This window comes from Myxocyprinus asiaticus, chromosome 7 (assembly GCF_019703515.2).
Source record: "Myxocyprinus asiaticus isolate MX2 ecotype Aquarium Trade chromosome 7, UBuf_Myxa_2, whole genome shotgun sequence".
Taxonomy (NCBI): domain Eukaryota; kingdom Metazoa; phylum Chordata; class Actinopteri; order Cypriniformes; family Catostomidae; genus Myxocyprinus; species Myxocyprinus asiaticus.
The window spans coordinates 22,306,268-22,321,203 of record NC_059350.1 but is presented as its reverse complement, the minus strand read 5'-3'; the positions used below and the strand labels follow the sequence as shown (position 1 = coordinate 22,321,203).

Genomic DNA, 14,936 nt, shown 5'->3' with positions numbered 1-14,936 from the left:
TTGTGCTGCATTTGCTCCTTAAATTCAAGGCAAGTTCCACATATTACACATTAAATGCAAGTCGATCAAATCCTACTTCACCAGAATTTACAATAATAATGAAATAAGGGTATTTCTACTTATCTTAAACACATTTTAAATGTATGGCTGAAAATTAAGGTTTTTAAATTTGTGTTATACAAAATAAAATCAGATTATCATTAGCGTATAATCATCATCATTTTGGAAACAATACAGTCTAGGCTGCTATACAGATCAGTGCCGTTTTCTTCGTGGAGGCAAGGGAGGCAGTGCCTCCTCAAAAAAATTGGGTGAGAAAAATCCTCGACTGTACATAAATAAAACAATTAAATATCACGAAATGTGGGCTCAGATCATGTGTCTAACGTTCATATTTCCAAAGTGACTCTGTGTAACAATGACACCAGCAGATAAAGTTTCAGAGGCAGTCAGCATCTCTCAAGCCTCCCTTGAGCGCACTGCAATCTCATTGAGCTCCTAAAGCGTGGCGTGAATGTGAGCCGAGAACCGCAGAGTACAGGTGAAAAGTCATGTGAGGAGAGACATTGTCCCAACTTTGCACTGATTTGTTCAAAACGCTGTCAATCAATCAGTGCGATAGTGGCCGGCTTTCATGCTCTTGCACTCGCAGCGGGTCTGCGCAGATCGCTATGAATGGGATGCGCTTATGGAAGGAGAGATATTTACAGAGTAAAAACCGACTCAGACAACTCCATGTTTGGTCATGTCCAAATTTAAAATTAACTTGAAGTGACTTAAAATATTGGTGTGTCAGTGAGCCGTTTTTTTTTTTTTTTTTTTTGTGTGTGTGTGTGTGTGAGCACTCACTCTTAAAGATACAGCTCCATGCCATCATTACAGTGGAGTAGATGTCTGATCCAAAAATAAGGTGACTATAAAAAATAATAAGCGAACAGATAAAAAATACATGAAACATGCCCATTGCTGTATTGTTGTAGGTATTATTTTTGAGGCTATGTAAAAACTAATTACAATAAAAACTAATGAGTCTCTGATGACTTAAATAGTTTGTTTATATGCACAATATGAACATAATAGATTTTATAGTATACTTCTAAACAGTGTTTAAGGTATTTAATATACCTTTCCATACAAAAATCTGATATATGGCCATGAATGTAAATATAAAACCATATTTCATATATTTGGACATTGGCTATACATATTCAAATTCCACTTTTATTTGGAAAAATATGTTACATACATGAAAGCAGCCGTTCTTGCAGTACTTTGATAAATATGTTGTTGCATATGCAAGTATGTGACTTTTTATTTTTTTTTATCAGTGAAAACCATACATGAACATACAAATGATAGGCTTATGTGTTTTACATATTGTAATATATCAGATTTATGAATGGATTCAACCTGAAAACCAAGTAAATGTCAAATGTAACTGAAATATGAATTTACATTGGACAAAAAAAACAACAAAAAAACTCTGCCTCCTCATTTCAGAAGTCCACCACACACCACTGATACAGATTATACAGAGTATGTTTGTCTTCTGCAATTTAATCTGTCTCCAGTAACCAATAAAAATGCACATGTAAAACATTTTCATTCAACAAATGGCTAAAGAAAAGTAAATGCAACAAACAAAAGCACAACTGATGCTGTTAAACAACAACAACGTTTTGGGTCAGTTTACGCTTTACACAAGTGCCTCGTGCAACTTGCTGTACTTCTGCAAAAATAGTAACAATTTCCTTAATTTAAAGTGTTGTATCTTTTGCACTAATTGGAGAATACTACAATCTATTTAATGGCTTATTCCTCAGCCACCTCCAGAAATAAAGCAACTAGTTGTCAAAAAATAAATCAACACAAACACCAATTTTAAAAGAGAAAAATACATTCTTAAAAAACATCATTAATACAACTTAGATATTTGAATTTAAAGTGAAAAAAAAAAAAAGATTGTGAACTAGGGATGCACGACATATTGGTGGCCATATCTCTATCGGCCGATAAATCTGAATTTTTTAAGTTATCAGTTATCAGTCCAATAAGAAAATTAGGCCGATATATTAAAGCAGATAAATTATGGCTTTTTCAGGCACACACTGCTAACCATGAGGGTATTGATTGGTGCCTTCTGCATGCACTCCTTATTGTGGTCTTTTGACAGGTTTGAATTAAGTGCAATACACTGTATTTATAAAAGTCACTCACTCATCAAATTAATTATAAATTGCAGTCAACAGACTTTTTTCAATGAAAGAAAGTTGGCCATAGGAATGTAAAATTCCTTTATTTAACTGGTTCAAAGTAAGCTACATTTGGTAAATGGTTATGGGAAAAGAAAGATTTAGATGTTTCCTTGCAGACTCCTTGTTCTCTGCATTTGAAGTTGTTTTAAAATTAAAGCAATTATCCACTTTACATGTTTGATTTTTATCTGAAGTGCTCTGGATATGGCTTTATGAGCTGAGCCTTTTGTTTTTGTAATCAGGCACACAGAATGTAAATTTATATCCAGATTTTGATTTATCTGCAAATATATCGGCTATCATCCTCCAAATATAATGAAATATCAGTTATCGGTACCTGCCAAAATTTCCATATACTGTAGGTGCATCCCTATTGTGAACATGTTAACTTTAAAACCAACCTCTGACATAACAGATCTTTTCATGGAGCAGGGTTAAGCTCTCCATGTTTGTACATGCTGAAGGTGCATATATTTTTTCAGTGAGCAGATCTGAGGTCAGTTAGGATGAACGAAGCAGGTTGCTGAGAACTTTGGGAGAGAGAATAATAAGTTGACAATAGTGAATCTACTAGCCGAGATATTAGAAAACAGTGAAATCCATACAAAACCTTAATAACTGGTCACAATAATGCCGAAAATATAAAATAAATCAAATGAAGTTGACTTGTCTCAATCGTTAATCTAATTTAAACCCACTTAATTTAATTTAAACTCACTTAGGTGATTTAACACTGATGATTCAAGGGCTGAAACAATCATAAAGAAGCTTTGTGTGTGATATTTGGGGTCAAAAATGCATACATACAGGTAATCCTAATTCTAATAATGCTTAATCCATTTAAAATATTCAATGTTCCTATTATGCTAAATTAAAAAACTTTACCTTGAGGCTCAGACTGAGCACCACGTTGGTTTTTGCCACTCTCTGGGTCTTCGCCTATGAAGAAAAGCACATTGAAATTTACACCATGAATAAATTCTGTTTGTTTCTAATGTTGTATGTGAACAGCATTTTCACCATTGACAACACTGCTAATTCTGTTGTTAGCCTCTTTTAACAATCTCTCAAAAAAACTCGACTCTGGTGGGACTCGAACCCACAACCTTTGAATCGCTTCTCTACGTATTACTTAGAAGTCCAATGCGCTATCCATTGCGCCACAGAGCCAACTGTTGAAGACTTTTGGCCTTTTGTAACACAAGGAAAGATGTTTAACCGTCTGCCGCGTCACATGTCCAATCCCTCCCCCCTCCAGTACACTGTGTACTGTTGCTACAACCCGTCTACATTTACAGTTTAGGGAGCTAACTATAAAAGGATGTTAAAAGGTTATAGATCTAAAAGAGTGTCTTTGTCAAGTATAAAGAGTTCATTCTTTTCTTTGCAGTCTGACCTGCTCAATCATGTGAGTAAACTTTTCAGAATTCAAAACCAAACTGAAAAAAAAAAAGTGCTGAAATGAGGATTCCAGTTCTTTTACCGGAGAAAAGTTCCAAACTCACCTCCTTGTACTTTGAAACATAGTTTCTTTTTCTGATATGCAAAGTAACTTGAAGCGGCACCAAGGATAGCAACACCAACAGAACTCATGATAGCAGCAAGAGCCCCGCCTCCAGCTTCTGCACGGAACAGGATTAAACTGCTTTTAGAGTGTGTAAACAAAGTGATAACTCTAAGAATAAAAACATTTTCCTCAAAACGGGTTAATCCGTTATTAATACATTTAGATAAATAGAGCTAGCTGACAAATTACAGTATCTTGTGGAAGAAAATGATCACTGGGGATTTCACAGCAGGAAAAGCAAATAGTGACAGTTTTGGTTTCTGCCACTAGGGAGTGCAATAGTAATTTCCTGCCAGAATGCTACCCTACCAGAAAACAAGCCTCGTGGTTTGCACGAATTGTTCTTGCAGACATACATTTAATGCAATAATTCATTTGGCAGATGCTCTTATCCCAAGCAACTAACAGTGTATTCAAGTTATACATTTATCAGTACGTGCGTTCCTTGAGGATTAAAGTCATGACCTTGGTATTGTTAACACTATGTTCTACCAGTTAAGCAAGAAATTATTAATAATAAAAATCAGTTACAATTTATAGACAATTATCAGTTAACAAGCAGATGGTGCATTTTTTACTCCCAATTAAAATACCATAAAGACTCTTGTAGTTTACAACCTATTTTCTGCCTTGGTTAAGATCTGTATCCTATCCAAAGTCATCCAGTCAGTCAATGAGTTGGTCCAATTGTTCTAGGTCAGAAAGCGAGAGATTTAAAATACTGGAAAGTGTGTAATCTGACATTAGGGGCAATTTTAATTTAATAGAATGTAGCAGAAATTAGCCACTGTAGTAGTACCAGTGTGTTGTCTGAACTTACTGGGTGTTGTCTGAATACGCCCATTTTTGTGTGTATGCAAACATGCATGCAGGAGTTAACCTGACAGACAAGACTGTAAATAGAAGCTTCCAAACGATATATCTAAACTTATCACTGAATGTAAAATCTATTGTTAAAATACACTAGATTTCCTTCCCTAAACCTCAGGCAGTTCTATAGAACAAGAAAGAGAAGCAACCCCAAATTACATTGCCAGCTGTGAGGTCAGTCGCTTTCTTCACATACACTCAATACATTCTCAAAGTGCCATTGTTAATAAGGTGTACCCAGTGGGATCTGCTCATAGTTGGGTGTGACTATGACATTAACCAAACAAAGAAAATTCTCACATTTCACTTTATTAAGAAGGAACAAAGGTACAAAAAGTAGCCATTTCAATGCTTTACCAAAACTGAAATTAAAGAAGAATGATAGTAAAAATACCCGTTTCTGTAGAAGAGAAGATTTAAAAGAGCCAATAAGAAAATGTGAGCCTGAAAAACTACAAGCCATTCAAAAACAAATGGCAGCATACCTGAGGGGTGGAAGTCAAATAATGCTATCAATGTTGAAGGTATCTTTCATGAGACATGATTGTACCAGAAATTCAGATGTTCAACAGTTTAACAACTCAATGCGCAAAATACTTTGTTTGCCTAAGGGAGTTCTCTCAAGGGACAAATGCCTGCTATGTGTATGTATAATGTTTCTTTATACCTGACTATAGTGAAAGCTACAGTGTAATGTAATGACATGAGTCTGGGGTTAAAAACATCCCTTTCCCACAACTAGTTTCTTTGAGATTCAGGACAACAAGGACAAACCTTTGCCAACTTCAATCCTCTGGTATATTTTTGAGGTCAAATTAAGCTTAATGTTAAGTTTTAGCCAAAGGGGTATTGTACCACATCATGTTACACACACAAATGTTTGTAGTCAGAAATGGGTAATAATAAGATGGCCGCCATATGCATAAAAAAAGGAAGCGAATATACACCATTCAATAAAACCAAAGGAGATGAGAAACTAGATCTCATTTGAGATGATGCACCGTGTTACTTTAGAGTGTTTTTAATCATAGTGTCTATGAAGAATCTCCATTTCTGCATAAACACAACATAAGAGGATGTCACGAAGGATGTCCTGAGGAAAAATATGGACATGTAAAGGGATAACCCCACCCCTTCTGGTTTACTAAACAAACAACAAAAAATGAAGTAACAGGATCTAATATACTGTATAATAAGTTCCATTTCATAGCCAAAATCATTACTTGATGGTCTTCTCATATGCTTTACAATTCTTTCAAACCACTATAAGTAGCCTCCACCTACCTCTTTTTACATAAAGATTAACATCAAACCAGTCAGCAATACAATATAATTAATATTTAATAACTGCCAGCTTTGCAAAAATAATGTGATTACCGTAATTACTACCAGATTTGTATCTCAACCTCAAAAAAGCCTAAGCACCAGCAGTCCAAGCCTTACAAACAACTTTAAAACCATGTAAACACTCATGTCAAGCAAAGAAGATTCCCAACCAAGACATTTAGAGCTCAGTCTTTTGCTCTGCTATATTCAGAAGTTCCAGAACCCGCTCTAACAGGGGCTCCACTACTTGTTTAAACTGAGCAATCCAGACACTGAGGCCTTCAGGTATATTATCGCCTAGCATCTTGATAAGCTGGAGCCACTGCTGGTTAAGATCTGCAACGACAGACAATCGAAGCAGAGATTTAGGACACAGCCACTGGCACAATGAACAGTCAAATCAAACAGTCTTTAGATTAACTGAAGGCACTGCATAAATCTATCATCAGAGACTGAATTATCTGGATTTCATTGATGATTTGGCCCAATCCTGGATTGTTCAGTCCTTGGAAGATCATCTCAAAGTTGCTGTTATAGGAACAGGTCCATAAACTCAAAACTGTCTGAGAGCAGGCATTTTTAACGCAAACAGAATTAGATTGCGGCTATTAAGCGAAGCTGATTATTTTTTAATAATAATTTAAAGCTGAAGTATGCAACTTTTTCAGTGTTAAAATACTTTCTTCTATACTGGCTTAATATGTAGAGACAACTATAAGTAAGCAATTAATAGGTTAATTTTCTCAAAAACTGTAAACACTGTCTCTGTGACGCAACAGACCTCATTCACAGCAGCGGCATCTTTGATTTTTGACGGGAATCATAACAAGGCTGTGAGGGACAGATATACGGTCTCTTCAATGTGCTGTACTGCAGTAGACAAAAAAACGCCATACAACATGCTTATTTTCGACATACCGTGCGTGCAATTAAAGAGGTGGTAAGTCTGTCCCTCTCTGCTTCATTTTCATTCCCGTTAAAACCAAAATGGCGCTATGTGAATGAGGTCTATAAAAATTCCTGTGTTTGTTTTGATCAACCCACTTAGACCTACCCCAACAAAGTTACTCGACCAATGGCGTGAGTTGGGGGTGGGACTATCTGACTGTTTGAACAACTGCAGACCATGGGTGTATTCAGAAAGCGATTTTAAAAACATAGTTTTTGTTTTGTTTTGCAATTCTGTTCGGTGGCACTAGTGTCACAGAAATTAAATATTTCGGTTTTAAAATAAAATAACAATATATTAGATAATTATAGGTGCCACCAATTTTACTCATCTAGGCATACTGCTTTAGTCATACGGGAGTAATTTACCTAATACCATGTTATGAGTCTTATATTGGGTACATTTTATCCATGTAAACTACAACGCCAACAGTCTGCATTGACCTTGGTTCTTAGCGTCCTCTTTAGCTCAAGAGATGCAAAGAACTTAATAAAAGAGCATTGTTTGTTGTGCCATTAGAAAATGTAGTCCTCTTACATAAATATCAATCTTTCATGATTTTTGTTGTTTCTCAACCAAGTAACAACACAGACTTTTAAAGAGAGCATTTATGTCCTTGCAACCCGCATAACTATACAATTAATTTATCATCTAAGTAGGATTAACATTTATGACATCGAAATAATAATAATAAAAAACTGTTTTGAAATGGAAAAATCAAGGCATAATGCAACTGAAAAAAATGTAGTAGTTACACATTTAATTTATTCACAACTTGTTAGCCTTTTCTCTTTATTTTGGCTGCTTTGGGAGTGTTCCCTTTTAAAATTACTTTTGTTTTGGCTGGTGTTAGCATTAAAGGGTTGTTCACACAAAAATGAAAATGCTCTCATCATTTACTCACCATTATGCCATCCCAGATGTGTATGACTTTCTTTCTTTTGCAAAACACACATTTTTATAAGAATATCTCAGCTCTGTAGGTAATGCAATAATCACCATCCACTTGTGGGTCCATACAATACAATGATCACCATCCACTTGCATTGTATGGACCTACAGCACTGAGATATTCTTCTAAAAATTCAGTTCTCCTGAAGAAGGTCATACACATATGGGATGGCATGAGGGTAAGCAAATGATGAGAGAATACATAAATTAATTTATACAGAAATATATAGATGGATATGATTTATATCATAACCATATTTTTACTAAAGTTTATGATGTCATTGCATTGGTCTGTCGTGTCGGCAATCATTCGCTGCATTGCTGGTCATGGTTTCAAATATTGAAGAATGTGCAATTCTCTCAACTCAATCCAGATATATTTATCAAATCTGGGCGAATTAGCTAGAGATTCATTATTATAACTAGAAGATCTGGAATACGTCAATTATCATACGTCAAGTATTAAGCAATGTATGAAGAGCGGGCCCCAGGGTAACAATACAACTATTTGCCAGGTAAACAAATAGAACACTGCAAAGCTCATGAACTAATACAACATAGAAGAAAAAACCTGCTAGTGGAAAACTTCAACGTACTCCTAACAATAATTGTTTCTGTCTGTTGGACCGCCTTGTCCTTATGTAAGAACTGTGTGAGAGTTAGTCATCAGACCAACTCAGTTTCCATGGTCTTGCTCAGACGTTATGTTAAAATGTTTTAGCCTGTGGTCAGACATAAAATGTCCCATTCTTGACAAAAAAAAGCTAACTCCACTATGAAAGCTGTTACAGACGAACACTGGCAAGTAGAACCATGGTTTAGAAAGGACAAATAGCTACAAGAGATAAAGGAAAAAAGAGAGAGCAAAAGAAAGAGACCTTCCCTGAGTACTGAAACATAAAAGGCACTCGTTCACACAGTGTTTGTGAGACTGACTTTAAACTGTACACAAGTGCACAAGTAAACTCTATAAACAACAATCATTTTATGGGTGATGTTTTTTCCAAAACATTGATTAAAGGATAGGGGGAGAATCTTCCTTAAATTACACATTTCATTATGATTAGTGAATATAATAATTTACCTTGAGGATGGTCAGAGGCGCCATCTAACAAGAGAACAAATGACATACAATGAAATATTCAGTGAAAGAAGAAATCAAAATGTTCTACTTTTCTATATGTGTACATAATGTTTCATGTTACAGTAACCAGAAAAATTAATGACTCAAAGGGTATATTTTTGGCATACATACACTACCGGTCAAAACTTTTGAAACACTTACTCATTCTTTATTATAATATTTTTTTATTTATTTCTTTCACATTTTAGAATAATAGTAAAGTCATCAAAACTATGGAATAACATAAGTGGAACTATGGGAATTATGTTGTGACTAAACAAAATCCAAAATAAATCAAAACTGTGTTATATTTTAGCATCTTCAAAGTAGTCACCCTTTGCCTAAAATTTGCAGACATGTACTCTTGATATTTTCTCAACCATCTTCTTGAGGTATCACCCTGGGATGCTTTTTAAACAGTATTGAAGGAGTTCCCATCTATGTTGGGCACTTATTGGCTGCTTTTCTTTATTATTTGGTCCAAGTCATCAATTTCAAAAACTTTTTTTAAAATTAAATTTTAGTTTTATAATGAAATAAATTAATATGGTGGCACAAGTATATTTTTGTCTACAAAACTAATTTCAAACATTTAAGCATACGCCTTCAGATCAAAAGAATTGTAAGATCATGAGAAACATTTCAGTCAAGTGTTTCAAAACTTTTGAGCGGTAGTGTATATGCAAATGATGTAAGCAGATAAATACCGTTTTGAGGGTCTGCGCCTCGCCCTTAAACCAAAAACAAAACCCACAGTCAGATACACCCACAGCACTGATTTATTTCACTGAACAGATGACTACACAGTAATATGTAGTCAAATGTATTAACAAAGACTGCAATACTCAATACTTTGACATATTTTTATCAAATCGATCAAGTCTGAAATGACTGAAGTCAGTAAAGTTATACAAAACTTCTACAGGAAACCTCAGTGCTTCACGGTGAATTACACAGAACTATTTAAACTAAATGTGGCATTAATTACAAGGCCAACTTTATACTTTAATATTTTTCATTCTCTTGGTTCCATTTTTACTGTAAAGAAGACATATTAATCTCTAAGACGACAATTAAGAATATCTCTGTAACATTAGAAATGGATTTCTGATTAGTTCCAAGTTTTAAAGGTTATATAATAGTTTGATGGGAGTTTTTTTCATACCACAATTGGATTAGGTAACATTATCTATCTATAATTTTAACTCTGGACTTAATACAAGTTGGTTGTGATTATTGCCATTTCTTTTCATAAAAGGCCTAGATTTACAACCACAACTCAAACTGAATAAGGATGATTTAAAGAATATGGGAAACTAAGAAAAACAATGACACAAACCTCCACTTCGGCCTCCATCGGGCTTGTATTCACTCCCATCTTCGGTCAAATCAAACAAGTCGTTGTCATCTAAAGATCCACCACCTTAATGAAAAGTGAATGTAAGATTTTATAAAAAATAATAGCAGAGCAAAGCAAATTAGAATCTTAATGCATGTTTTGGGATGTACTGTAAAAGTGGTGTAATACATTTAAACAGTTGCACACATAAACAGAAGCATACCAGTTCCTCCTCCTTCTCTGGGTGGGACTAGAGGCTTTTTGGGCTCAAGATCTGCAGAGGGGAAAAAATAAACAATGAATCAAAATAACAGCAAATGTATTATTTGAGCCCACTGCTAATTACAAATAAAACCCATAATCCGTTATTCCTATAAATCATTCCAGATAGCACCTTCACAAACAGCAAAATTAAAGGCATTGGACATCAACAGCCATGTACTGTATTACTGAAGAGAAGTGAACAAATGCTCATAGGAATAACTCAAATATAAGAGCTGGAAAGTCATTTGTAATTTCAGATGAATCCAATCGATTTTAGTACATCATATTGTTAAGCTTAGCTGAGTTCCTTTACAATGTGCCAATCCAACATGATGCAAACTGCAAGCAGGATTGCAATTGAATTAGTTTAAAATCAATTAATGGTTCTGCAACCAATGAAAGATTGTAAACAACACACAAGAGAAAACTACAGAACAGATGTTACTATAGTAAACTACAGAAGAAAACCCCAGCAAGTTCCAGAGAAAAAGCAACACACACTACAATTTTTACCTGGACCAAGAGCATCAGACAGATCAAAGCCCTCTAAGAATGAAAACATCATAGTGTCATGTGTTAACACCTGGCCTTTGAACAGATAGTTGTAAGCATTCACTTATCACAGTCTTCTGATTACAAGAATTAAGCAATAACTGATTTAGAAATGGAACTTATTTAATGACATGTGTGCATTTGTATATTTTACCTTCAGTTGGTTTCTTTGGATCTGCAAATGAGATAAGGAATGATGTATTAATTTATTTGATATCTCACACTTCTTGACACAAATGACAAAAAGCATAGTGAAAGGATAAACTCGAATGAACTGAAAACTGTCCTTCATTATACCACCATTAAAAGCAAAACTGCACTGATGCAATAACCAATTGAACTACACCAAAGAAAAAAAAAACATACGTAAACACCTCACCACAACCCCAAAATTACATAAACATACTGTGTGGCTTCTTACCATCTTTTGATTTGGGAGGATTAACATCAGGTTTCTTGGGTTCTGTGCACAATAAACATAAAAGTATCATAAATAAACATATTTTTCATTCTGAGTGCGGATTGTTAAAATCAGAATCAGAATCAGGTTTCAGTAAAAAAAAAAAAAAAAAAAAGAAAGAAAAAAAAGAAGAGGAAAATACAACTGCTCCAGAATGTTCTCATATATACACTGATGAGCCAAAACATTATGATCACTCACAGGTGAAGCGAGTAACGTTGATCATCTCCTAAAAAGGCCACATGTCAAAGTCTGGGTAGATTAGATGGTAAGTGAACAATCAGTTCTTGTAGTCAACGTGTTGAATGCAGGAGAAATGGGGAGGAGTAAAGACCTGAGCGACTTTGACAAGGGCCAAATTGTTATGGCCAGATGATTGGGTCATGAGCATCTCTGAAACGGCAAAGCTTGTGGGGTGCTCCCAGTCACCAGTGGTGAGTATCTACCGACCAAGGAGGGACAAACCACAAACCAGCGACAGGTGCTGGGCGCCCAAGGCTCATTGATGCGTGAGGGCAACGGATTCTATCCTGTCTGGGAAAGACAGAAGAACTGCTGTGGCACAAGTAACAGAAAATGTTAATGATGGTTACAGGAGGAATGTGCCACAATACACAGTGCATCGCACCCTGCTGCGTATGGGGCTGCGTAGCCGCACACCTGTCCGAGTGCCCATGATGACCCCTATCCACCACTGAAAATGCCTAAAAAGGGCACGCAAGCGTCGGGACTGGACCTTGGAGCAGTGGAAGAAGGTCGCCTGGTCCGATGAGTCACGTTTTCTTTACATCACATTTGGACAACCATATACAGGTGTGCCGTTTACCTGAGGAAGTGATGGCACCAGGATGCACTGTGAGAAGACGACAAGCAGGTGGACAGAGTGTGATGCTCTGGGCAATGTTCTCCTGGGAAACCCTGGGTCCAGCCATTCATGTTGGCATCAATTTGACACGTGCCACCAACCTAAACATAGTTGCAGACCAGGTACACTCCTTCATGGAAAGGTATTCTCTGGTGGCAGTGGCCTCTTTCACAGGATAATGTGATTAATCATATCCCCAGACCACAATAAGGAAGGTTCCTGAGCAATTCAAGCTTGAAGTATCACCTGTTTTCTCCAGGGGGCAGTAGGCGAAACTTCAGCTGTATAGGCAACACGCAACTTCTACAGTGAACAAACCAACCCTTCAGCAGACAGCACCAAAGTCTTTCACATGACAACATGAGGATGTGTACAAAACACAGCTTGATGGGGCGCAAATCCGAATTTAGGGATCTCAAGGCATGTTTTTCAAAGCATTAAACTACGTTTAACTTGACACAGCGACCTAAAAATGGTATGTTTATGATGCAACGCAACCAAAGTGAGATGCTCCAAAAGCATCCGTCTGACACAGGTGTACATTGACAGGTCCTTAGACAAGCCCTCATAATAAATCTCAGGCTGATTGACAAATTCAACTGCATAATGGATTGCAGTGAATTGTAGGCCAATGATTGGCTTATGTTCAATAATATCCATCCATCCATCCATCTTCTATAGCCGCTTATCCTATGCAGGGTCACGGGTAGTGCTGGAACCTATCCCAGCTGTCTCGGTCTGAAGGCAGGGAAACACTCTGGACAGGTGGCCAGTCCATCACAGTGTTCAATAATATGCAAATAAATAATACATTGGATTCTAAAGCCACTTTTTGTATTGTCTTATCAATGCTTAACTCCTCTGCCACAATAATGTAATGCATTTTAATTATCTGAATACATTTTTTAAATTGTATATATATATATATATTTTTTTTTTCACAATAAGTTGCTAGAATTTTGGCCCATTCCTCCAGATAGAACTGGTGTAACTGAGTCAGGTTTGTAGGCCTCCTTGCTCGCATACTTTTGTTCAGTTCTGCCCACAAAATGTCTATTGGATTGAGGTCAGGGCTTTGTGATGGCCACTCCAGTACCTTGACTTTGTTGTCCTTAAGCCATTTTGCCACAACTTTGGAGGTATGCTTGGGGTCATTGTCCATTTGGAAGACCCATTTGCGACCAAGCTTTAACTTCCTGGCTGATATCTTGAGATGTTGCTTCAATATATCCACATAATTTTACTTCCTCATGATGCCATCTATTTAGTGAAGTGCACCAGTTCCTCCTGCAGCAAAGCACCCCCACAACATGATGCTACCACCCCCATGCTTCACAGTTGGGATGGTGTTCTTCAGCTTGCAAGCCTCACCCTTTTTTCTCCAAACATAATGATGGTCATTATGGCCAAACAGTTCAATTTTTGTTTCATTAGACCAGAGGACATTTCTCCAAAAAAAAAAAGATCTTTGTCCCCATGTGCACTTGCAAACTGTAATTTGGCTTTTTTATGGTGGTTTTGGAGCAGTTGCTTCTACCTTGCTGAGCAGCTTTTTAGGTTATGTCGATATAGGACTAATTTTACTGTGGATATAGATACTACCTGTTTCCTCCAGCATATTCACAAGGTCCTTTGTTGTTGTTCTGGGACTGATTTGCACTTTTCACACCAATTACGTTCATTTCTAGGAGACAGAATGCGTCTCCTTCCTGAGCAGTAGGATGGCTGCAGTGGTCCCGTGGTGTTTATACTTGCGTACTATTGTTTGTACATATGAATGTGTAACGCTTTATTTTAATGTGCCCTTGATTTCAAAAGAGATCACTTTGCATTTTATTGTCATTCGTTTCATTTAATATTTAGTCTATTCAGTTGGAAAACATTTATCTGTATAAATGATGCGATCCGAGGAACGTTTGAAGAGCGGCGAAACACTTATAATGTTTAACATTCATATGAGCAGACAGAGGGCGATTACACTGTTATGAGTGAAAAAGTGAATATGACATTATTGAGGAAAAAGTGATGGGGTTTTGAAGTTTGGAGCAGCAGAAATAGTTAACCTTGTGTAAATTTTCATTCAGCTTTCTGCTAAACTAAAATGCAATTTCTTGCCCTTTGACCAGCCACGATTTATTTTTTTTAAAATAAAAAAATCAGTTTTATGTATATATACAGATATATATATATATATATATATATATATATATATATATATATATATATATATATATATATATATATATATATATATATATCTTCTTTTAGTTAACCCCCCCCAAATAAGACCTTTGATCTTAGAGCAAAGATATACTGCAGAAATCTTATACTTGATGATAATTTTTTTATTGTTTTCCTGTAAAAATACAAAATGGTTAAAACAAGATAAATTTACTTTGCATAAGATATTTAGGC

General features: G+C 36.0%; 1 protein-coding gene and 1 non-coding gene across 4 annotated transcripts in view; both read right to left on the bottom strand.

Annotated features, from left to right (window-relative positions):
- Positions 1 to 800: 800 nt before the first annotated feature.
- The window catches only part of LOC127444320 (CD99 antigen-like protein 2), a 29,673-nt gene continuing 15,537 nt past the window's right edge, over positions 801 to 14,936 (bottom strand). Inside the window, exons 6-15 of one of the 3 annotated variants that reach the window (XM_051703609.1) lie at positions 11,618 to 11,659; positions 11,351 to 11,371; positions 11,158 to 11,190; positions 10,604 to 10,654; positions 10,381 to 10,464; positions 9,749 to 9,772; positions 9,003 to 9,026; positions 3,761 to 3,877; positions 3,141 to 3,194; positions 801 to 2,785 (exon numbers count right to left, since the gene is read on the bottom strand). In XM_051703609.1, coding sequence (XP_051559569.1) covers positions 2,757 to 2,785; positions 3,141 to 3,194; positions 3,761 to 3,877; positions 9,003 to 9,026; positions 9,749 to 9,772; positions 10,381 to 10,464; positions 10,604 to 10,654; positions 11,158 to 11,190; positions 11,351 to 11,371; positions 11,618 to 11,659 — 479 coding nt within the window. In that variant the 3' untranslated portion in view covers positions 801 to 2,756. Of the gene's footprint in view, positions 2,786 to 3,140; positions 3,195 to 3,760; positions 3,878 to 4,011; positions 4,515 to 4,983; positions 6,355 to 9,002; positions 9,027 to 9,748; positions 9,773 to 10,380; positions 10,465 to 10,603; positions 10,655 to 11,157; positions 11,191 to 11,350; positions 11,372 to 11,617; positions 11,660 to 14,936 lie in introns of those variants that run through there. The other 2 variants (XR_007897797.1, XM_051703610.1) reach the window with 2 other exon arrangements.
- On the bottom strand, positions 3,334 to 3,425 carry trnar-ucu (transfer RNA arginine (anticodon UCU)). Its single transcript is given in 2 exon segments — positions 3,334 to 3,369; positions 3,389 to 3,425. It is a non-coding gene; the product is annotated as a tRNA-Arg (tRNA).